Below are 25,666 nucleotides of genomic sequence, written 5' to 3'. Positions count from 1 at the left end.
TTCACATTATTCCATGTGGCTGTCAATCCAATCTAGATACGATGTAACTCGAGTATACACTCCTGGATAACCTGGCTGACCACATTGGTAGCCAAATGAAATGATACCCACCAAATACCAGTTATTGTTATCTCTCATCACAACAGGGCCTCCAGAATCGCCCTGTAATGAATATGAAATTAATTATCACAGTTGTCTCAATTTTTAAAAGATATATTTTTTCATTAAGTATTAAACGTATTTAAAGATATGTTAAAATTTAAAGTACCATATAATTAGAATATCGTTATACAATGTTTACTAACAGTTAATTCCACTGGCAGGTTGTTCGCTGTCTCCCTAACATCATAAGCCATGTTATAATTCAAGTATATACGAGGTCTCTTACCTGACATGCAGACTTTCCCCCAGCAATTTCTCCGGCACACAACTGGTTACTTGTGATTCCGTTCGGATACCGGGAGCTTGGGATCCTCGAATAACTCTGACTACAATCGGAATGTGACACTGTGGTGATTTCTGCTTGTTGCAGAATCCTGCTGCTTCTGCCACCTGTCAGAGAAAGAAAAACAAAAGCCAAATGAGATGATAACAAGAAAGGTTGAACTCACAAAGAGTAAACAGCCCTGGTTTTACCAGGGCCGTCGCCAGATTAGATCGCGCCCTGAGGCAAACAGTTAAATATCGTCTCTGATGGATTATAAGACAAAAATAGAAGAAAATCTCCACTTGCTATTTTGTTTTTATTACAAGAGAAACATTAATGCCAAACAATTATATAATATTATTAATTAAATGTTTGCTCCACGGGGATATCGCACAATAAAACTGTTTATCAGCTCTTCTAAATTTAAATCAGATATGTCTGCCTTTATCGATATAGTTGCTAGACCAAATGAAATATCTTTGGTCATTGCAGTTCGCGAATAATTTTTAATCAGTTTAAGCTTGGAAAAACCTTTTTCCGCACTTGCTACGCTAAAAGTAATTGTTAGCATAGCGATGGCACCTACTGCAATATGGCTGAACGAGCGCCCTTCTTAAGCCGCGCCGTGAGAAAGGCTGCCTTTATGCTACACCCTGTCGACGGTCTTGGGAAACTTACCAAAGCTAGTTTGACCCCATCCTGTGACGTTGACCTTTCTGCCCAAATATTCGGAACCACTCATGGATGATGGCGGGAGACAGACGGGAAACACTTTGTAACCAAGTGAGGCTTCACTTGATAGCTCGATCAGTGCGATGTCGTCGTAAACCTGAGTGCTACTGTAATTTTCATGGATGACCACACTAAGCACATCGTACGGAGTTCCGTCATTGGCTTCATTCGATCCCAAATAAACAACAAAACGCGAATCATCACTGTAACAAGAAAACGTTTCAAAATTAATAACGTGAAGCGCAAAATAGATCAAATAATTAAAAAAAAAAATCCGTTTAGCAAAACCTCTCGATTCAGGGATGTACTTACGGAGGAAGTCGATTGGCAAAACAATGGGCAGCAGTTAGTACAAATCTCCTGTTAATCAAAGAGCCTCCGCATAGAAATCTGTTTCTTTTTGATCTCTTCGTAAATATCGCAGTCTGTTAACACAAAGAGAAAAAAAGAAACAAATGGCCTTGTAAGATTTAATTTACGCATATCAGAATATCTCTGTACAAAGATCACATAACTCTATTAAAATAAGTATATTCCTTTGCGTTTATAGGAAAACCTCGCTTATCGCGAATTCGATATGTGCGATAATTAGTTAGCGCGACTGATGATACTATTTCCCGCTTTAAGCGAGTGATTAATCAGTTAATGCGATTTTTTTACGTTATGCGAAATTTTTTGTTGCCAATCTGCAGCGAGAGGAAAAGCTGGAAGTCATTAAAGGATATGAAAGTGGTGCTAGGAACACAAAGATTGTGCGAGACCTGAGATACAGCGAGTCTACAGATTGGACTATATTAAACAAGAGCAAAGAATACAAAGAACAAGGAAAAGTTGTTACTGCTTCTTTAAGAAAGAAGATTATCAGAAATAGAAGTCATTTAATGATCGAGATGAAGCGTCTTCTATCACTGTGGTTTAAGGATTATAAACAAACAAAAACGCCTCTTAGTAGAGGAAATATTCAGCCAAAAGCTCCAATATTTTTGCCTCATTGAAAGAGACCAAATTTCAAGAGGAATGTGAAAGTTTTACTTCGAATTTTGGTTGGCTTGACCATTTTGAAAATCGAACTGGACTACATAGCATAAGAATAACTCGGGAATCTGCTAATGCTGATGAAGATTCTGCGACCATGTTCCTGAAGAATTGCAGTAGATAATCCAGGATGGTGATTATGATGATCGTCAAATATTAAACTTCGACGAAACTGTCTCTTTGGAAGCATATGCCAACAAAACTTTCCTAGCTAAAACTGAAGCATCTCAACCAGAATACAAAATATCTAAAGATCGTTTTACGCTCTGATTAGGAGGCAATGCACAGGGTGACTTTAAACTCAAGCCTATGTTAGTTTATCGTGCCAAAATCCAAGATCTAACATTATTGAAGAAATCATCACAATTGGAAAAGAACTTGATTTAACAACTGGATAATGAAGATGTGAGAAACTTGCTCGATTCCCATTCAGAACAGTTAAGGGAGAAGGATCTCCTTCAACTAGAAGTAGAGCGTGCATATGAAGAAGATAAGGAGTGCGAACAAGATGAGAATGTTATGACTAAGAAGTCAAATGCAAAAGAACTTGAGGTTGGTTTTCAATCACATTGAGTATGCTGAAGAAATTTTGTTTGATGCTAATCCTGATATGGAACGAAGCTTCAAAGTCCGCCGAAATCTTGATAAAGCGATCGCCAGCTATCGCAAATTGCACGACAAGATGAAAAGATAAAAATTTAAGAAATTGATTTTTATTAACTTTGATGACTTTATCTTCTAATATAGCTTATGCTGTAATTTATTTTCCAAATTTACGCTAACTGACGAATGATTTATAATTATTCGTATTGTTTGTTGCATGCGCTTAACGCTATTTCGCTTAGCGCGCATTAATTAATGGATTAATTAATCGCGTTAAGCGAGATTTTCTTGTAACTGATTTATTTGGATACAATAACTGAATTGGAATTAATGGTGAAGCAATTAACACTCTAAAGCGAGTGTATTATGTCTGTTAAGTGTGTATTCAATGGCTGGTTTGTCTGTTTATTGAGAATTTAAAACCGAGTTTTTAGGAGGAGGTTCTGCTACTCCATATCAGACTAAACTCTCCTCACTTGTGACTTCCATATTAACATCATTGATAAATAAACATCATTTTATCGTTTATAGATAAAACCACAATCAAATAATTCAATTTTTTATTGATTAATTCTGATCAATGATAAGAAACGTAAATGGCGCTGCTGTATTCTAATTATGATGTCGTATCACGGAAGGAAATTATTGCGCAACGAGATTTCGTTTGCCATTGAATAGATTACAAGCAGGTCGAGTTTCTCCCTCTGAGAAACTTTACTTTTTAATCCCAGCAGTCCGGAAAAATTAACAATAGAACTTGCAGTATTTCAGATAATACGCGTGTTACAGTTTAGGGTCGCTAGATGACAGCACTGATTTATCATATTAAATCATGTAATAGCGTGAATTCAAGGACGTTCGATGGTGAACGCTAAAGACTGAGTGCATCAATTTCTAAAAGTTGGGACAAATTTCCTCTATACCTTTTTGGAATAAAAGGCGTCGGTGAATTTATTTATTTTAATATAAATAATTATTACACCAAAGCTTTATTTAATATTCCAAATGTTTCCATCCTTTGAAATGGATTCTATTTGCACTGAACAGTGTTAATCAAAAAGTAAGTAATTTGAAACATAGTTCTGATTCGGACTTGAATAATTATTGGAATAAAGATTTCTAATTAATATTTTCCTTGTCTCTAGACGAAGTTTATAATGGCATCAATTGAATGATGCCAGCAATAAGCAATGGGCCACGAAAGCAATTAGAAATTCTCCAATACCGAAAAAGATTATGAGTTTTATGGGGATAAAAGCTCAATACTTACCATCCATGGCCAGCTGTTGGGATCCGCATCAGTCTTACCAATATCAAATGGTACACCAGAGGACTGTGTACCAGCATCTGCAAAAAGTAAAAGAAATATATATATATATATATATATATATATATATATATATATATATATATATATATATACACACTATATATATATATATATATTAATTCACAATTGATATGAAAATGATAAGAAAAAGCATTACTAAGTTCAAAATATCCATTAGGATATTAACACTATTTTCTTCGAGATTTCACGTAGCAATGAAACAGTGTTCTTCCCCCCCTACCCTAGAAGTATCCATTCAGAATATTAAAAAAACCAAACCAATAGTTCGTAGTCACCTATGAGCCCTCTTGCTGCCAAGAGTGCCAGTACCGCATGCCATGGATTCTTATGACCTTTAAAAGTTGGAAAAGTTGCAAAAGATATGCTGTACCACAACATCAAAAATGTTTCCCCATAGATCTGAGAGTGTTCAGGGAGGAGGAGGATTCAAACGTCGGATTTCTCAATCCACATACCCTACAGATGTGATTATAATCCCGGAGCCTTGCAAGTCACCGTCGTGCTCTAAACTATTCTCGAAACAGGAGATCTGAATTCGGATCCCTGTCAAAGTAGATCTTGAGGTTTGTAGTACTGGAGAACTGGTTTGTTCTTTGACTATATTATTTATTTATTTTATTTATTTTTTTTTTGTGAGTTTTTGTACTATTTTATGGGGAATCATTTTTCTTATCTAGAGTAAAAACGCATTTCTTTCGGTTGTGGTTCATTGCATTTGGTGAGGAAGAGATAAAGAGGAACTCGAGCATGCAGTGAGAGGTGACAGACTTGCAACAGACACCCACACAGAGGGGAGACAGTCTTCTGAACATGCATGGGCTCGACAGTTCGCTCTACAGCCACAGTATTTGGTCGCCCTCCAGTCACGAACGCAAAATACGTGGCTACATGGCCGCAGGATTTTTCGCCAGTTAATCAGGAAGTCTCCAGGTTCATTACTACCTGGTTCGGTCCCGTACTAACCAGCAACCAGCCTGTGGAACTATTTTAGTATTTGTATGTGTGTGTGTGTGGATATCACTCTCATTACATGTGCAAAGAATGGAAGGACAGAAACTAGAGCCCTTGCTATGTCGATCAAACATGGCTGCAGCTGCTTTAGGTTTGTAATAAGCAAGGTGGTGCTCTTTCACCGGGTGATAAAAGATGTCTACCACCAAGAGATTAAGTTAGTATTTCCTCCAACTAGGAAAGATATGCTTTTGCGTTTGCAATGCCCACCAGAGCCCCATTTGCGGAAACAGGCTATACCGCTGGAAGGTGGGGATGACTTGACTGCGAGAGGCTATATATTAAGCATCGAGAACCCTTTAATGAAAACAACCCGGAATAATGAAAAACAATCTCCTCCCAGAGACCTCTACATTATCATTAAGACAATATTCACTTTACAATTGAAATTCAATCAAGAACATTAAAACTAGCATGCCGTATATGTTTAAAACTTAGTAAAGATATGCCAATGAACTGAATACATCTAAATTGAAATGATCAATGAATTCAATGCACAAAGTAAGAAGAAAGGTTTAACCATAAGACAAATCAGAAATAACGTGCACTAAATACATTAACAAAAAGCTGATACAAATTGAACACCAAGAAATTGATATAGTACAGTGGTATCTCGCTAATCCGAACCCTCCAGTAATCCGAACTGCGATTTGAAAGAAAACAAAGTCTTATTTATGACGTATTATTATACTTTGTACTATCAATAATTAAGGATGTAGCATTCTCAGTTGCTGCTGCTTGGGAAGCTGTCGAACCTGAAGAAATTCGAACGTCATGGAAAAAACTGTGGTCTTCTAGAATTTACCAAGTTAACTATGCTGATACACAAAATGAGGAAATTAAAAACGTGCATAATTTAGTTAAAAATATAAATCCAGATGTTGAAATTACACAAACAGATTTTACGGAATGGATTACGGGTAAAATCGAAAGGGAATTCGAAATCCAATCAGACGCTGAAATTATAAATATGACACTATAGAATGAATTAGAATACGATGCTGACGTAAAGAACTAGAAGAAAACAAAGGAAAACACGAAGAGGCAGTTGACAGTGTTAATATGTGTATAGAATGGGCTAAGCAGAATAATACGCCATTCCACAAACATTTATTGCTAATGCAGCTCTCAGAAGATTAGCTTCCATGAAGCAAAAGAAAATCAGTGACCTTTTTACAGGGAAATAGAACTTTTTTGTGTTATTTTGTGAAACTTAAGTTTTACATTACAGTACAGCAGCTTTTGTTCTATCAGTTATTATATTTATTTACAGAATTAAATTGATATACCATTAGAATCTGATTAGTTTTGTCTTAAATAGTAGTTGTTGTCTCTTGGGGGAAAATTCGCTAATCCGCACTTTTTTGCTAATCCGAACGAGCACGGTTTTTATTAGTTCGGATTAGCGAAATACCCCTGTATTGACGTACCTTACTATGTTTACTCAGCACACAAAAGATCACAATAGGACGCGACTATAAAGAAGTTATACGTATAATTCAGATTGCTTGGACATCGTTTGGAAAACATCGTGAAGCACTCTCTCTCTATGTTCACTGGGCATCTACAGATGCCGTATGGTCACTCCGATGCACGGTGATATTCCACACCAGGCCTCGCCATGTAGTCCTGTTGTTTGCTTTTCTGGCAGCCTCAACTCTCTGAAGATCAGTCACTCCACACATGCATCCATCCATCTCATTGATGGTCCACCCCTGTCTCTTTTTCCAAGAACTTTACCTTCTATTACTGTTCTGAGAAGTGCTCCTTCCATCCTTTCTATGTGTCCAAAATATTTTAGCTTTCTTCTGTCAATATCCTTAAGGAGCCTTAAAGTTCTACTAATCTTTTCTAACACCCATTCATTTGTACGCCTTTCAGTATATGATATCCTCAACAGTTTCTCTAATACCACATCTAAAAAGCAGATATCCGTTTCTTATGTGACTTATTTAGGTTCCAAGTCTCGCATCCATAAGTCGCTGTCGGGAAAACAACTGCATCTAAAATCCTCAACTTTCTTCCCATGGAGATAGTTCCACCCTTCCAGATTTTAGACAGGTCTCTGACTGTTGTCTTAGGCATTCGTAACCTTTTTCTGACATCTTCTGAACAGCAATTCTTCACATTAATAATGGATACTAGGTACTCAAACTAGCTGACTTTCTCCATTAAGATACACTTGTTTCTCAAGAGCTTCTCTGTTTGTTTTTCCTTTGAGAACCACGATCATTGTCTTTCTAGAATTGAGGTGAAGTCCTCTGTTATTACCGATCTTGTTAACTTTGTCAAGAATTAGTCCTAGTTCTCCCATGTCATTACAAAGGAGTACTCTATCATCAGCGTCCCTCAGAGTACTGATCAATCTACCTCCTATCCTAATTCCTGTCCAGAGCTCATCCACTGCTTCACGCATGATATTCTCTACATATATACTAAACAAGTGAGGAGAAAGTAAACATCCTTGTCTATCTCCTTTTCCAACTTGAAGCCAGTCAGTCAATCCAACACCTGTTCTTACTGTGGCTTCTTGCTCCTTATACAAGTTGGCTATCAACCTGATAGTCTGTTGAGGAAAACCCATTGTTTTCATTACTTCCCACAGTTTCACATGCTCACACAGTCAAAAGCTTTAGAGTAGTCTAAGAAACACATTACCAGAGGGAGTCTGAATTCTTTATATTTTTCTATGATCTGTCTGAGGCAAAGGATCTGATCTTTGGTGCCCCTACCTTTCCTAAAAGCTGCTTGTTCCTCGGGCATCTAATAGTTCTATAATTCTTGCATGCCTTCATATCACCTTTCTTGTGTAGTAGTATGAAACTGACTTCTTCCAGTCTCTAGGCCATGATCCTGTCTCCCATATCCTTGTAATCAATCTATGAAACACCCTTATCCCTCCATCCCCCCGTGGCCTTAATTAACTCTGCTGGAATTTCATCTGCACCTGGGGCCTTATTGCTGTTGAGCTGCTTAACGGCTCTTTCAACTTCATGTCTAAGTGGAGGAAGTTCCAAATCAAAATTTTCTTGGTGGGAGAACTGCACATTTTCTTTATCCACTCTGCTGTACAGTTCTTCACAGTATTCTTTCCATCTGTTTTTGATTTCCAATTCTTCTGTTAGTAACGATCCACTCCTGTCTTTGATGACATTCAATTCAGGCTTAAACTTTTGCTTTAAGTCACGAACTAAATAAAACATCCTTTTATAATTATGCCTTCTCATCTGGAACTCTATTTCTTCACATTTATTAGTATAGAACTTTTCCTTGTCCTGCTTGGTGGCTCTTCCGATTTCTCTATGTAAAGAGACATGTTCTGTTCTGAAAATATTTCCTAAGGGAAAATATTAGAGTTGTGTACTTCCAGTCATGACGTATGGAAGTGAAAAGTGAGTACAAAAATGATCAGCAAGTTGACAGATACCCAAAGAAAAATGGAAATATCATTACTTGGTAATAATATTGTAGACAGAAATCGCAATACTTGGGCCAGAGCTCAGACCAAGGTGAGAGATATTATATCATCCATAAAAGATCCAAATTGCAATGGGAAGATCATATTGCAAAAAGGAACATTCAAAAATTGTCAACTTTCTTATCTGAATGGTATCCCAGAGATTGAAAGAGCTACCAGGAAACCAAAGAGACGATGGGATAATCAGATTAAAGAGATGCCAGGAACTCAGAAGCATAGAAAAGCTCAGAAAAAAACAAAATGGAGAATTTTGGAAAGGCTTTCGTCCAGCTGTGGACAGAAAAAGCTGAAGAAGAAGAAAATGCGTTAGCTCAATGCGGAAGGGACATAATGTACCACAAAAACGAGTTTCCTCTTGAAGGGAAACGCCAGCGGTGGAGCAAGTCCCAGACACTGTGGTTCACTCCACCTTTGCTACCAGTTGCCCTGCCTGGTGTAGCACCACATGTAAGGTGTGTTCCCTCCTTCGAAGAGAGTTTAAAGAAACACGTATGTAGATATATTAAACTGAAACAAAGGTTTCACAAAACAATTTTACTGTGCCCTTACTATACAGAATAAAGTCAGAACAAGAACGTAACAAAGTTAATATCACACATGAATTTTAGTGACATTTAAATACAACATGGTGGGATTCAGACAACAAAAACAGAAATTAGGAAATATTTTCAGAACAGAACGAAATGTAAACCCTAAAGAAAGAATAAAAGGAAGGATATGAGAAAATACTTAAACGTCTTTTTGTCATCTTGTCAACTGCGTTTTTTTTTCTGGCCGATTCATGTTTTGCTTGTTGAAAAAACCAGCAGGGGGAGAAAAACCCCTTCCATCTCCATATGATACTACTAAACTATTCATCTTTATGGATGTCTTATTTAGATGTATGAATATGTCAAAGCAATCCAACTGAAACAAATTTATACTCACTAGATGAACGAGGTGGTGTTGGTGCTGTTGGACGTTCTCCATAGATCTCAGCCAGTTGCTGCTGTCGAAGTCCGCATGCTGGAAAGACAAAGAAAGTAATTCATTTAGGAGAATGGTTATGCTAGAACATATCTGTAATCTTTAATCAATGTCATAAGTTAATGGAATCTAAAAAAATAATCTCTGAATCCTTAGTTGGCATTTTTTAAAATAATAGCCGCATGTCATCCCTACTACTTACATGAAACATGTGAGTGCATTATCTCTCTCTCTCTCTCTCTCTCTCATCATAAGATACGTAAGGGCCATTGAAATAATGGAAGGGTCTGAATACAGGAATAATTTGCATATTTATCTATCCAGGTGGCACCACATTGAGAAAGATCCATTGTGTGAAATTAATACTACAATAACTCATTCATTGAAAGACAGATTATTACAATTCTCCTCCTGATTTGCTTTCTTTTCAGGTCTGAAAACGATAATTGCTACTGATGACTACACCAATTCGCATGTCCTCAGATGCGGTTTGGTGAAGTCATCTTATAAGCTACTCGTAAGTGTCTGGTACTATGGTAAGTTGACGGTGTCTTAATAACAAGAAATTCAATCAGGAGAAGCCCTTAATATTCAAAGAAAAACAACAGCATGACTTATATCACACTGGGCATCGACTATGAGTGAATATTTTTGTTCCACTAAAATTGATTTTAGTGGATCAAGGATGATCCACTAAAACAATGTGTTGGAATCATTTTTCGTTACACACCGTGTATGCACCGATCACTTGCTCCAAGCCTTTCATCGCATGTTTCCCTTTTACTTCGATGAACATCGCACTGTTCAAATGACATTTGTAATAATCATTTCTTTCTCTAGTTAGCTGCGGTGTCATTTTGAGGCAAATAACAAGAGCTTAATAGACAATAAATAGCACTATTCAGTATAGTTCATAATCCAATAACTGCTGAATCCTAAATCCATTTCCTTCTAATAAAAGCTTTCTTCAAATAATTTCATGTAAAACCAGAATACTAATCATGTTTAAAATATAGACTTTTTTTCTTATCCGTTTATAGAGACTTTAATATTTTTCATATTTTAAGACATAATAATAAATTGTTAACAAAACTGAAAATACAGAATTATTATAACTATTAATAACGTTAAACATGTTATTATTATTCAGTATTGATTTTCTTTGCATGATTATTTTATTTGGATGTAGATATTTTGAAGAATATCTTGTGGCGATTGAGGCGTTCGTTCAATAGTGTATTTGTTTTATGTATCTTTTTTCGCTTTTGTTTTCGTTTTCATTTTTTTTCTTTTGCAATGATGACATAGTCTTTTAATATGAAGTAGAAACACTTTACAGATCAAGCCTGATGCATTTAATTCATTCATTTCAAAATAAATAAATTACTCGCTTGAATGCCCTTTTATTCGTCAAAGGTAGCAGACGAATTCTTTCAGTCCTAACTTTTGAAATCAATTAAAAGAAGTGCTTCCTCTTAATCTATTGTTGAGCTCATGACTAACGTTGATTTTTAAAGGTGTCTGGGAAACAAAAAACGGAAGACAACTACTGCCATCTCATGAACCTCTTAATCGTAGTTATCATTATTCGAATATAATACACGCCCACAGAGTCTTTTCTGTATCAAAAACGCGAGTTTCAGAAAATAAGTTCTAAAAATATGTGAAGAAAAATAGAAGATATTTTCCCGCTGAATAACACGCAGAAATTTTAATATTACTTTTATTTATACTTACATAGCCGTTTAGGTAACCGAATTAGGTAACACGAGGTAAGTAAAAACTCGGTTTTTACTTACCTCGTGGTCGAGAACCTGTGCTCGGCTGTAAATTAGCGCTCGCCTGTAAGTTTGTGCTCGACTGTGATCTGGTCGGTCCACAACACAAGAAAGCCACTCTTCCTTCCCAGTTACAAGGCTGTCTTCTGTCATTATCGCTGGCATTTGGGCATTCTTCGCTCCGCACACAAAGTCCTCGTTCTCCTACCCATGTCTTGCACGCCTCGGCCCTCTTTGAACGGAGCTTCAAAGCGATTCTCGAACGTCCCAAGTTGTCTTCAAAAAGAAAAAGATAAAACAATTATAATTTGTGCTGTTGCAATGCCTAAGAAAAACAACTAATGTAAGTAATGTAGTTGTAAAGAAATGCATGATTGCTAGAAGCCGGTTAATTTGCTTCATCGTATAAACAAGAATAATAATAATTATTATACACCATACCACAGTCCTGCATGACTAGGTGGCCAGAGAAAAACATTTTAAAACACCAAGATTTTCTGTGGTAAATCGAAATTTATACAAGGTAATACATCGTCTCTATTTAAGATGTCAGTAAGTAGTTAGAATTGAAGGAGGTACAGGATCATGATTGCTGTAATTTGATTATTATTATTATTATTATTATTATTATTATTATTATTATTATTATTATTATTATTATTATTATTATTATTAAGAGAGATCTCCAGGGATTCAGAGATTCATCGAGGGAGGCCACATACTAGCCACACCAGCTATCTTATTCTTGAATTCATTGAAACTGTTTGCACTCACAACCACCCAAATGCAATCCATTTCAATCTCTCTCTTTCTCCAATATATCAGAATCACAACCGAAACAACGTGACCAAACCTTCGCACAATGGCCCAAGTGAGGTCTTATCAAGATCTTGCACAGAGGCAAAATAACATCCTTATCTTTATATGTGAACGTTTCAGCATTGCAATTATCTTTTGATTGTATTTGCAATCTTTGCCACATGGCCCCTAAACTTCAACTTCCTATCTACTAATACTCCAAGATCCCTAGCCTCATCACTTTCTTCTAGCCTAATCCCACGAATATAATACGACATTGGATATCTAATCATGCCGAAATGAATGATTTATATTTACTGACGTTGAACTGACACACATTTTCACATGCCCACAATTCTAGCCTATTCAAATCATTCTGCAAATACTGCATATCAGAAGCATTCCTGATTACCTTACTTATCTTTGCATCGTCGGCAATAGCTGTATGTCCCTTGTCAAATCCTTACCTTCTTCTTCTTAACATGGAATTTAGGCCTTGTGGCCTGTTCCGGTCTCATGCCATCTCTTTCTTGGTCTTCCGATTCTTCTTTTCCCACTTATTTTGTATCTGTATAATATTTTTAGTAGTCTGCTGTTGTCCATTCGATTTAAATGTTCTATTCATTTTTGTTTATACTGTTTTAGGTAGTAATTAATTGGTTTTATTTTCAGGGATTGTAAGATTTCTTCATTTGTTTTGTGGTCCCACTTGGTATATCCAGCTGTTTTTCCGAGGAACTTCATTTCTGCTGTTTGAATTCGTTTTTCATCTTTCCTTTTCTTGGTCCTTGTTTCGCTTCCGTACAGTAGAGTTGGTTTTGACAAGACATTATATAATCTGATTCTAGTGTGTTTTTCTACCAGGGATGGCTTAAATATATTATTTATTATGACATTTCCTTTGACAAAGTTTGATATTTTAGTGTCTATGTCTTTTTCTTCTTCGTATGATAGATCACATCCCAAGTATCTGAAAGTGTTTACTTGCCTAGTATTTTATTATCCATCACTAATTTACTTCTTATTGGGTTTTCTCCTTTGAATGCCATTATTTTTGTTTTTTCTTTGGATATTGTCATATTATATAGGTTTGAGATATCATTTAATGATTTTAATGATCTTTGTAAGTCATCTTCTGATGTAGCTAATACTATTTGATCATCTGCAAATAGTAGTGTATCTATCTTCATTTGCGGGGTCATTTGTATTCCAAATGGGTTATGCTGTTTCCAGTTTGTTAATATTTCATTTATATATATTGAAAAGCAGAGGTGAAAGGGTACATCCTTGTCGTACTCCTCTTGATATATCTTTCCATTCTGAGATGTGTTCTAATTTAACTGCTATTTTATTTCCTGTATATATTTCTTGAATAGATTGTAAAAGTTGGTTTGGTATGTTTAAATCGGTTAATATTTTAAACAATTTTTGTCTACTAATTTTGTCAAAGGCTTTTTCATCCTTCCCAATATCATGAATTACAGAGTGAATAACAGTGGACCATATTAGAATAGGAGATATCAAATTAGCACTCTGCTCTATGCACATGCTGCTGTACTCCTAAACATATTCGTTACAAGTCTCTCGGATTCTCTAAATTAATTGAATAACAGCTGTAAGAAATATATCATGAAAATCAGCAATAAAAAAAATAAAAAATAGTAAAAAACGAAATGGTGTAACAAACACGTAGAAAGTTCACTTGCATTTCAAATGGAAAGATAGTAGAGTAGGTAAAATATTGCAAATATTTAGGCACTCTTTTTATTGAAGATGGCACATTAAATTTGGAAATAATAAACAGAATAAATAAAACTGGTATTGTGACGGGCCAGTTGAATAACCTTATATGGATTAAGAGAGAAATTACCAAAAACACTAAGTTGTTGTATACAAGATGGTGTTCGAACCAGCTTGAAGTTATCGATCTGAAAGTTGGGTTAGAAATAAAGCACTTGATCCAAGAAGAGACCACAGAGATATGAAGGGTCTCAGAGAGAGACGATGGGAGTGAACGAGGAGAGGAATATTGTCGGCATTTAAGAATGTGTAAGCAGAGTAAACTAAGGTGATATGGTTACTTAAATAGAATGGGTGAGGAAAGGTTAGCAAAACAGATATTTGATGCCAAGATGGCAGGAAGAAAACCAGAGGAAGACGAAGATATAAGGTGGATTGATTCAGTCAGAAGTGAGAAATACAACTTGATTTGTGCTGTTCACCGATTTTATATTAACAAGAAAGATAATTTTTCACACTCGAAAAGAAACCACAAGACTTACCGGAATCGAGGGATTGTACCACACTCGCCACAAAACCGATAAACACAAATTCTAAGAACTTCATTCTTCTGTATTATAACTGTCCTTCCTGCAAACATAAAGAGGAAACCACGCATAAATTCACTGCTCTGTCTGCTAAACAAGCTATCTTTTGCATATACCTTGTGTGTGTGTGTGTGTGTGTGTGTGTGTGTAAAGATGATGTGATGTCAGTTATTTATGACGCATTGTACCGAATGTGGTATCGTTGCATAACGAGATTTCCCATTTCCTCAGTAATATTTTTACTGGAAGGAATGGAAGTGCCCTTTGTTTAACAAGAACCTAACCATGTTGCACAGAGGATAAACAATTTTGTTTCATATTTGTATGAAAGTCATTGTGCCTAGTTAGAAGTCTGCCATTTACTGCTTCGCCTATTGTGCTGGTTTCGAGTTACTTCTATATCACTCTCTTTCTTGTTAAAAAGAGTTATTGACAGTGTCATGCCGTAATAATAATTATTATTACACTTCCAATGGAATCCGTGGACTCATCGCAAAGAGCACATCACACTAAAAGAACATCATTTACGCTACTTAATCTGTCATCAACACATTACGCCATCTATTGTGCACTTAATAGAGTATTCGTCTGTCAATTGTGTGTGTGTTCTTTGGCTAAATGTTCTGCGTGCTAGATGAAGAAAAATAAAACTGCATCCGCACGAGATCAACTAACTTACCTCCTTTTCCAACCGAAGACCGCATTGCATCATAGTTCTATGAAGACCCTCATGAATATCGTAATAATAATAATAATAATATTTATTATTTATAATAACAAGTACACCCAATTACAATCGTCCCCTACCCTGCTTCTGTGATTCATACCTAAGCATGCATTCAGTAATTCATTTATTAAGTCAAACACGTTTTAAGTCATTTACATAAGAAACAGACATCTTACTTTCTTGTTCGGCGACTTCTCAGAAAGAAAATTTCGGCTACTGTCTTTTCAGACCAGAGTTCTCCGGACCCCTTGACAATAGCTTATAGGATGAAATTTACCAATTATTCCTTCGTATAGTAAGAGAGACAGAGCATGCGTACAACTTCCTTCTCACATCACTTTCAGTTCCATTGTCATCGTGGCAGTGAACGGAGAAAGTAAGATGACTAGCGGAAATGAAACAAGACTTTCCACCAATACTTCCTTACAGATGTTCCCGCTGATATTTATTTTATCTCCACAGTAACAACCGAATGTAGTAATTTTTTATCATTTTGCTCGTAATAAGAGGCGGCACTTCCTGTTTTAGTGACTAAGGTGGTGGTTACGTGTCCTGGATGCAATCCTAATTGTTTCGATGTCAAAGTTTGATCCATCCGGTTTTAAAACGTCTACTTAGCCGATAGCTGGAAGGAGAAACGTGATGGTTGATGTTGATGATAAAAAAGAAAGAAAGAAACAGATAAATGCATGGACAGATAAATTAGAGAAGGAGTATAATCGAAGAAAGGTATAGAATATTCTAAACAGAAATGGAATCAAGGTTTAGAAAATTAAGTTTTCTTTAACTACACTGCCGAAGTTTCACGAACAAAATTCATCGCGGTGAAAATTCATCGCAAACAATCCAATACATAAATATATTGGATTTTATATGTTGGATATAACAGAAAAATCCAGTTTATAAAAAGTAAATGCAGTGCAAAATAAATTTCACAAAATATAGTTTTTTATGTATTTATGTACTGTTTAGATTTTTAATAGATTTTCATAATATTTTTATTATTATACAATGAAAGTAATATATTTATTTATCGGTGAGTTTCCTAACTTCAGTTTCGTTGTCATTGTTATTCATTTTAACTTGGTTTGGAAATCCTGCGCTCAAACTCCGTGATGAAACATGGAAACCACTCAATCCACTTCACGCCTCCGATAAGCAGTACTGTGGTCTCCTATCAGACGACGACTTAACTAAAATCAATTACAAACATCCCTGCTCATTGCGAGTTTGGAATCCACAACTCATTGATGGGAGGGGTATGCTATGTAGTCGGTTGCTAACGACGTGATATTTCTGATTACAATTTAAGATGGCAATTTATCTTATGCTGCTTTACATAATGATGTGAAGCAGCATTTTTTTAAATATGATTACTCAGATTTTCACCTATGATCTTAAACTAGCTCTGCAAACAATGGCAGCGTGCAAGATATCTTCACTATACAGGAAAAGTGCAGTGATTTTCAAAATACATCCGCGATGAATTTTCCTCGCTATGAATTGTCCCGACACGCTGCCCAGCATCCGAGTTAGACGAAAACTTGAAATCTCTCTCAATACAAACACAGCATGGTCACCTGCAAGAGTGAATAGTTTCCTCGCTTCCATTATCCTCATACTCTGATATTGTTATTTTACTGGATTTTTTAAATTTAATTTTCTTTCCGCAAGAGCTTTTCCAATTAAGATTTCTGTTGTAACCACACTTTTTTGCGTCATCAACATTCAAACCTAGAAATATTACACATTAAAATAAACGTAACCAATCCTTCGATATATCATTTTTTTTTATTAATTCATTTACATTTATCCGAATTATTGATTTATGTGTGATTATTCCTAAACTGCGTCTATTTTTTATTTTATCTTCACTCGCTTCACGTTGTATCATTTATAACGAAGGTTATTGATTCATCCACGGTGGAATACAACTGAGTTAGCTAAGCAACAAAAACCACAGTCCCTCTTGGTTGAGTATATTTTCAAGGTAAATTCATTTCTATTCCACGATTTTCCACTATCAAGTCATGATTTGAGAAGTACATTATGTTATCCACTCTACTGGAGAGAATGGTATAATCTACTTCCAAGCTAAAGATGATCAGTACACTCAAGAATACCTCAGAAGACAGGATGGAAATGGTGGTTGGATTATACACCTAACAAACGAAAGATATGCCAATTAGTTAGAAAGCTACTGCTGCAAACTGAAAATATTGATTGACTGATGCGGTTAGCAGTGAAAAATGAATGAACTGAATTGCAATAGATTGACTTTCTTTGAATTTACAAGTTAAATTTGATCCAACATGTAACTCAAGATCAGCATTGAAGGCCCTCCTCGCGTCAAACATTATTACGAAGAATGTTTTCTGTTTAAATCAATCTTTCTCCTCATTGCCTTAACATCACATTCTGAATTGACACCACCAACACACACACACACACACACACACACACACACACACACACACACACACACACACACACACACACACACACACACACACACACACACACACACACACACACACACACACACACACACACACACACACACCTAACAAAAAGGTGGACTTCTAATGCACTGAGAAGACACCAATTGCCAAAGCACTTTTGAAGAACAGACAATATCAGATATTCACTTAAATTAAAGAGCATTCTATAGTTACTATGGTTACCCTAAAAGCAAAATAATTTATACGAAAAAAAAAAAAAATAGAAAAGTAATACCGGCAGAGTATTGTGGAAATGGTATTTGCTTCCACAGCACTACGTGTCCAAATAAAGGCTGTTTTAAGTTCTATTGTATTCGTCGAAAAGAGGAACTTTTTCGTAGGCCATTCTTGCGGCCGTTTCTCGAGCTGGGTAATTTTTGGCAATGGCAAGTAGAGTGTTTTTTCCTCGTACTATTACAGGGAAAAATACAAGTGTTAGGGTTTATACGAGACGGCACCAGGTGTCTTCCATCGAAAGCCTTGGTTCATTAGTAGTTTGAGCTCACTATCAATGAAGGTTTGATGTCTGTCTTCAGAGAGTTAGTTAAGGTTAAATTTCCTCCGTCTTAGGAAGTAAAATGAGTTAGATTTTTTATTTCTTCCAAAATATTTATACTTTCTCACATAACATGAATTTTGGTAGCTCAGAAAATTTCAAAGAAGCCCATTGGTTGGAAAGGCTTCGGTTTAAATCCCGTCTAGGACACGAAAAGCCTTCATCCGGGACTTGTTTTTACAAATAGGTGAGTTGGCCAGTCAGATCAGGAGTTTTTCTCCTGAAAACAATGGATTTCTTTCCACCCCTCTCAAAACTGGGAAAGCAGCCCTGTGAACACCGATCCACTGGAATATGAAGACAATGGGAAATACTGCACTCTGTAATAACTCCCTACTAATGCGGCATTGCTACCCCACCATCAATCGGTTCAGAACAAAACACACGCACATACACATTCTTGTCACGTGAGAATTTCATATCCACTTTTTCTTCTGATGTGTGCAGACGCATCTAAGTTGCTCTGATGATTATGTTATCATCCACCAGCTTTACTCTATATTATCATCCAAAGGCAATATATTTCAATCTTCCATCTACTCCGTTACAGATTTAATAGTAAATCTGTAAAGGAGTAGATGGAATTCCTTCAACATTTAAAAACCTTCAGACGAATGTTTTAAATGTAAATCCAGCCCAAGAAAGACAATTAATCCGTAGCATATCAGAGGTAGTACTATGGATAAGCTAAGGTTTAAATAATTCGAAAATATTCGAGACAACAAACATGGAACTTTTTAAAGTGACTTCCCATCTCCAATAAAGAGGATGGTAGTTTCACAGCGGACTATGAAATTAATTTCTATTCAATAGACAACCAAGCCCCATATACAGGGTTGCCACAAAAGAACTATCCCTATTTGGAGCTAAAAACAATAAACGGAATGAGACCAAATTTTATATTGAGACTTTTCGAGGCACGGGGAGATGATTTCCGCGAAAAAACGATTTAGTACCAAAAGTCGTCGATAGGGGAAATTTTGGGGCTGGCGGAGCCGAAAATAAGCGGATAATGACATTAAAGGCAGATAAAATGGAATAATAACCTTTAGACGGTGTAAGCGACAGCCGCGTTACTCATTCCAGCTGGATATGTGGCGTGTTACGATCCAGTTTCTTCAAACTTCTTAATCATAACTCTCAGTGCTACAGCTGACATAAGACCTGTGCGCAGGTTATGAAGCCTTCTAAATTCCCGAAGGGCCGTTACGGCATTGCACTGTTTAAGGTAAAACAACTTAACAAGTAAAGCACGCTGAGGGAAGGTAGGACGCATATTGAGCTCAATTGGTCAGTCATTCGAATAACTTCCTAAACGTTCATAATCCCTTTTTAAGTGGCATTGGTAGCGCTGCTGTCATGTTCGGACAGAAAATTTGCATAATCCTTTTTATCTGCATTTACTGCAAATATTTGACTGCTTTCGGCTCAGCCACCGCCAAAATTTCCCCTTTCGGCAACTTTTGGTACTGAATCTTTTTTTTGCGGAATTCATCTCCTCATGCCTTCAAACGTCTCAATATAAAATTTGGTCTCATTCCGTTTATTTGTTTTAGCTACAGATGCCTCCATAGAGGGAACGTTATTTTATGGCCACCCTGTATATAGTACATATAGCAACTATATTATTATTTATTAACGATTATCTTGACTGCCTACAAATTTACGCTACCATATCTTTGCATAGTAATCCAGATAAGGTCTGATTTTAACCTTGTTCTAGAGATATTCTCGTAAATTCCACAATAAAATATGTTGCGTTTTTCCCCGTGTCCACAGCAACTACTTAACAATGTGTCTTCAGCCTGAAAATTTGGTCGCAAATATTTTAATATAATATAAATGCAATATAATAGGGACGCCTGATAATTGTAAGGGTACAATTTGTTTCAGAAACAAATTATACCCTTAAAAAATAAAAATGTTTGAGAAACAGTGAGAAAGTCAGGGTTCTGCATATACAACATAAATTTTTAAAAAAATCTTTTTTTCCTAATCAGTAACCAATTTATTAATAAATAAATTTACATATTAAAAAATTGCTTTATTAAAAATATTTCACGCTCACCACGAACAAACACCAATAATAAAAGTTTAGTATTTCACAGAAATGACGAGGGCCAGCATACGATATACTGCCTAAAGAGCAATGGCAGATTCACTAGTTACGTGCAATGAGAAGCGCAAACGAATATCGGGGAGTCTGGCTGCGATTGGTCGAACGTGATAATATCGACACTGCGTCAGATCGCAGGATCTGACGCAGTGTCGGGGCTCTAAATCTGTCAGGGCCATCACGTGGTGTGTTTTGTTCGTGTAGGGAATTGTGGGTGATGTTTAAAGGTAAGGAATCGTGACGTTATGTGTTTGGAAATTTCTGGGGAACATATGTCTCTGTGACATCACGTGGTGTTTTGGTTTGCCTATGGAATTGTGGGGGATGTTTCGAGATAAGATGCCTTGGAATTTCCCAGGGTGACACACATCCGTCATTGTGATAATAATATTTTAGTAGCTTTTAAAGTTACCAGTAAAGAGCGGATAAGAATATACGATTTCAATAATAGATGTACAGCACAAGGTTAGTCAACGTTGGATTACTGACTTATTATCTTGGCGCATGCTCAGTTACGAGATAGGTGTTCAATTAAATAAATAAATAAATAAAAAAACAGTGATCTACTCCATTCACTGGTCACGGAAGGTCATTAAGAACAGTTAATAATACAACTGACGTCATTCCATTCTTACCAAAGAGGAGAAAACTGGTTTAACCTGGAAGATTGCAGGTTTTGTGATTATGGTCTTGACACGAAGTGGTCCCATTATCATACAACAGGACGAGTCTTCACCGAATTCTAACAGGTTTATGTATTTTGTCCAATAGATGGTAACCCAAGTACAGTGTAATCCGTCTAATACAGAGTTCAAGTCAGTACATTAATATTTGGATCTTGTAATAACGCCTTGTAATAATGATGTCTGCAAAAAATGTCTAAACTTGACCATTCGTTTTGTTCCTTACAAATCCACCTTTAACTTATCCTATTTCTGCCTTGTTTTAATCAGAATTCTATTTTATTTAGATTTCATTTCATTTTAACTTAGAAATCCCTAAGAAAGGAAATCAGATCAGTGAAATTAAAACAAATATTTATTGTAGTAGTATAATCTGGGAAAAAAAAATGCAAATAACAATTTTTTTTCTCATCACACTAGAGGTCGCCACTTTCGTATTGTACGATGCAATAAATTGATTTTATGTATAAAACAATTCTTTAAGATGAAAAGCATTTTTACAGGAAACCTCAACCTATAATTGAAAAAAAAAATTAAAGACATTCATATGGAGCATTGCACTGTATAGATGTGAAATCTAGATTCTAGGCAGAGAAGATGTAAGAAGGTGGAGGCTTTTGAAATGTGGTGCTGGTGCCGCATGAACAAAATAAAATGGACAGAAAAAAAAATCAAACGAACAAGTCCTGAGAGAGATAAATGAAACAATAACTGTAATAAAATCGATCAAAATTAGAAGGGATAGGTGGTATGGACATATACTTCGTCATGGTGGACTTGTGAAAAGAAGAAATGAAGGCAAAATAGAGGGGGTAAGAAGAAGCAGAGCAAGGAGAAGTTTTTTGACCAAATCAAAGAAAGCATGGGTCTGAGGAGTTACCAGGAGACTAAGAAGAAAGCCAATGACAGAGAGGAATGGAGGAAATTGCTGCTGAGCCACCAGTCCCAAGATTGATGCAACGAATGAATGAATGTATAAAAGACACTGACGTTTCTTTGTTGTTTACTGATAGCTCTGGTAGATAATTTAGCGAATATAAATTGCTATTTACAATCTGTCTCATAAAATTCAGAACCGAATTAAATTTTGAAGACAAAGTGTCATAGATGATTTGGGAATTTATTTCATTAATTAAATAACGTTAAATAGTTTATTCTTGTCACATAATAATTTCCAAATAAGCTGCTAAATTGGCTGATGACAACTAAAATGTTGTCATTATCGTAGATTGTTCCATGTGGACAAATGTAAAATTTGTCCACACGCTGCGGACAAATCTTAAAATACTTGAAATGAAAGTGTAATAGGACACGATCTACAAATTCATAAATTATTAATTACAATTGCCAAATAGAAAATAAAAATTAAAAAGTAAAATAACGTACTTAATAGAAAAAACACAATTGACCCTTTTCGTATATTTTTATTGCTTTTATTCAAACATTTGCACTAAAGGAAAAATAAACAAGCAAATAAGGTTTTGTAAATGACGTTGTTATAGCAACTGGCATCACACGTGGAATAAATTTTGTGCATTAAACTGCACATGCTCTTATTTTGGAATCTATATTGTAAATAGTTTTTAATCCCTTTCTTGAAAATAATATATATATATAAAACTTAAACTGATATGTCATAACTATCTTAGAATGAAATGTTGTTGAAGATTAGCATATAAAAGAAATCCCTGCAAATTAATAAATAAGTGTTAGCAACACCAAAACCTGTTCAGTACTACAAAAATAGCTCCGAGGTCAAATGAAGTGCACGTGTCAAACATTGCTTTTACCGAAACACTGCGTCCATATGAAAGATTTAATAATATCAATACCTAAATCAACTGAATATTTACTTCACAAATTTCCGAGTCTATTGAGAGAGAGATTTGAAGATTATTAATTTAGGTTTTTATTTTGCTGCGATACCTTCATCCACAGAATACACGAATAACTGTAAATTTCAGAGGCAGTCAAAAGTAGAGTGAAAGTACTTACCAATAGCTGCTAATTAGAATTTTGAGGTCACATGACCCGTTTTCAGTTATAAAAGTGATTCAATAATTTCCTAAACTGCAGGTGATATTTCTGATTGCCACTACAATTCTGACACCGCATCGATCATCCTGCCATCTAGTGTTCGTTTCTTGGAAATATGTTAAACATTTTCCTTGTTCTGACGCAGTTGGTGGATTTTTCCCCGAGGGATAAAGAAAAGTGCTTGACGCTTTCCACCAATGCCTAAATCGGTCCTCTCAATCTGTAAAAAGCAATTCGTTATGGCGCGTGCCCTTCTTAATGTCTAACTCACGTTCAACTACTATTCCATTAGTAACAAGTCCCTCAAGGTGAGGTCCCCAGTTCAAGGTTGTATCAAACACGTGAGATTGACGTGCATGCTTTTATATTTTTGTAGGTAATTCGGGATCATGAGGGGGAAAAAACTTCAGAAAGAGAAGAAATAAGAGTAAATATATAACTTAAAAGAAAAATAGCTGAATAAAATTAAGATGGATGAAAAACAGCTGAATAAAATTAAGATGGATGAAACGCACTTCTGATCTGCTGACTCTTGTTCCTGATTTGCTGCCTCCATTCTGGTCGGTATGTCTAAATTAAAGACGACACAACTTCAACGTACGAGTTAGATACCCTTCGAATTCTTTCATTTATAAATAGGAAAGACATGAAAATTCTGAATTACTAACAAATCTATTTGGTATTCCCCAACTCGATTCAAACATTCTGAATTACTAATGAGGTATTCCCCAAATCTACCCAAGCTCCAATTAACACCACTTTATACAACGCATCGCTTCTCCGTTAGCACAGCCCAATAACGTAAAATGAAAGCCAGCCACGTCATGATACAGAAATGATCTTTGTAAAAGTGAAACGGGGTCTAAAAATAAGACGATCCCCAAAGATCGCCCAACTCCGCGTTGTTCCACTCAATGACAGGCTCACCTCGCCACCGAGAACTTCTCAGCATTGGCTTTTCCCACTGGCAGGCTTACCCCACCACCAAGCAGAGCCATAATCTCAGCGGGGGCCCCACTCAGGAACAGGCAAAAACCTATCACCCAGCAGAGCCTTTCAGAGCCAGTCCCCCACCGGTTTCAACCCTCATTGGGGTCTCATTAGTGAGTAGCTAGGATTAGTTAGATTGAATTTAGCAAAACAAAATAAAATGCATTCGAAATAACAGAAAACTGTATGTAATAGATATATTTAATAACTTGAAATTTTAAAATGGTGTTTTTATTGTATTTCAAGAAATCCTAACACTCGGGAGGTCGCATCTGATCTGACAGATACATGCTAATTGTTACCGTGAATATTCTTTAACCTGTCTATTGCATAGCTTGGAGGTCATGAGTAGCTGTGCATTCATATGTTGCGAGTGATATTCCGCACTTTTTTTTGCTGTCAGTTTGTTTAACACGTGTTATGTAAAGGTTTGTGATATTCGACAGTAAATTGTATCTGAGAGATACCGCGACCTCCAATGTCAATATAGTATGGTTTAGTTGTGTTTTTTTTATTCTTTGTTCAATAATTTCTAGATTGTAACTGAAAATAAATAAACCATCATGTATTAAGTACAGTCTCTGGGAAAATTCCCATGTTACTCCTCTTAAAGCCTATTATTATAATTACGGCTATTATAGCTTTCGTTTTTGTATTAACTGAAATAGAGAGCCAAAGGCTTATTTATCATACATATCCACTAGCAAGTGGCGTATTTAGGTATTTCCGGTCCCTAGACCAGCAGAAAGTGCCTCCCCCCCCCATATTTAATAAACATGTTGATTTACATGCATAACATATTTATATCGTAATTTCGTAGTATAAATATAATTACAAAAATGAGAGCCCTGAAATATCCGCCGCCCCTCAAAATTTGCCGCTCTAGGCCAGGGCGTATACCTAAATACACCGAATAAATTTTTATTCGGTGTATCCGGCCTTATTTATTTTAATATTGATCATTCTAAGAATCTTTTGTTTTCATGATAAAAATTTTGTTTCTTAAAAATGAACTTATGAACGGAGCCCCAGCGGCGGCGCTCGCGTGCATCGCATGCACGCTTCCGCCGGCCCTGCGTATAAACTTAACCAAAGAGCACTACACATAGCAGTTATTTACTTCATCTTAAACTATCGAATATCTTTCCTATTTTGCGCAACCGTCACCACCCAGTAAGTACTTCCGTTCTAAAGTGATTTAATGCACACTCTAAGTCCTTGTTCTTCAACCTGTGGTCAGCGGACCGGTACCGGTCGGCAGAAATTTCTTGGCGGTCCGCCAAAAATGTCTTCGTCTCTCAGAAACGAAGTTTATATTCGAAACAACGCTCCAGCCACATATATCAAATTTTCTAACCTGTACGCAGCATCAGATGTTGCACTAACTAAAAATTGCAATTTTTATAACATTGGATTTAATAAATAAAATACCTTATTGGATATAATAAATAAATACTGTATTTACCTGTACATAGCATGCAACCATACCACCTTAATTTCTCTTGAGTGAGTATAAAGTGCCTTAGTGCATTCTGGGTAGTGATGGTTTT

General features: G+C 36.1%; 1 protein-coding gene across 1 annotated transcript; it reads right to left on the bottom strand.

Moving 5' to 3' along the window:
- On the bottom strand, nt 1–25,666 carry LOC150098358 (clotting factor G beta subunit-like). The gene is made up of 9 exons (XM_090405661.1): nt 25,582–25,666; nt 14,462–14,549; nt 11,403–11,657; nt 9,565–9,642; nt 4,068–4,144; nt 1,472–1,584; nt 1,106–1,362; nt 389–552; nt 1–162 (listed from the first exon to the last, which is right to left on the bottom strand). The coding sequence occupies exons 2-9, from the start codon at nt 14,523–14,525 to the stop codon at nt 7–9; spliced, it is 1,164 nt and encodes a 387-aa protein (XP_090261787.1). The 5' UTR covers nt 14,526–14,549; nt 25,582–25,666; the 3' UTR covers nt 1–6.

This window comes from Typopeltis vanoorti, chromosome 15 (genome assembly GCF_054136105.1).
Source record: "Typopeltis vanoorti isolate ZY-2024b chromosome 15, IOZ_Tvanoo_1.0, whole genome shotgun sequence".
NCBI classification, from domain to species: domain Eukaryota; kingdom Metazoa; phylum Arthropoda; class Arachnida; order Uropygi; family Thelyphonidae; genus Typopeltis; species Typopeltis vanoorti.
Note: the sequence above shows the minus strand (reverse complement) of the source record. Positions and strands in the feature narration are given on the sequence as shown.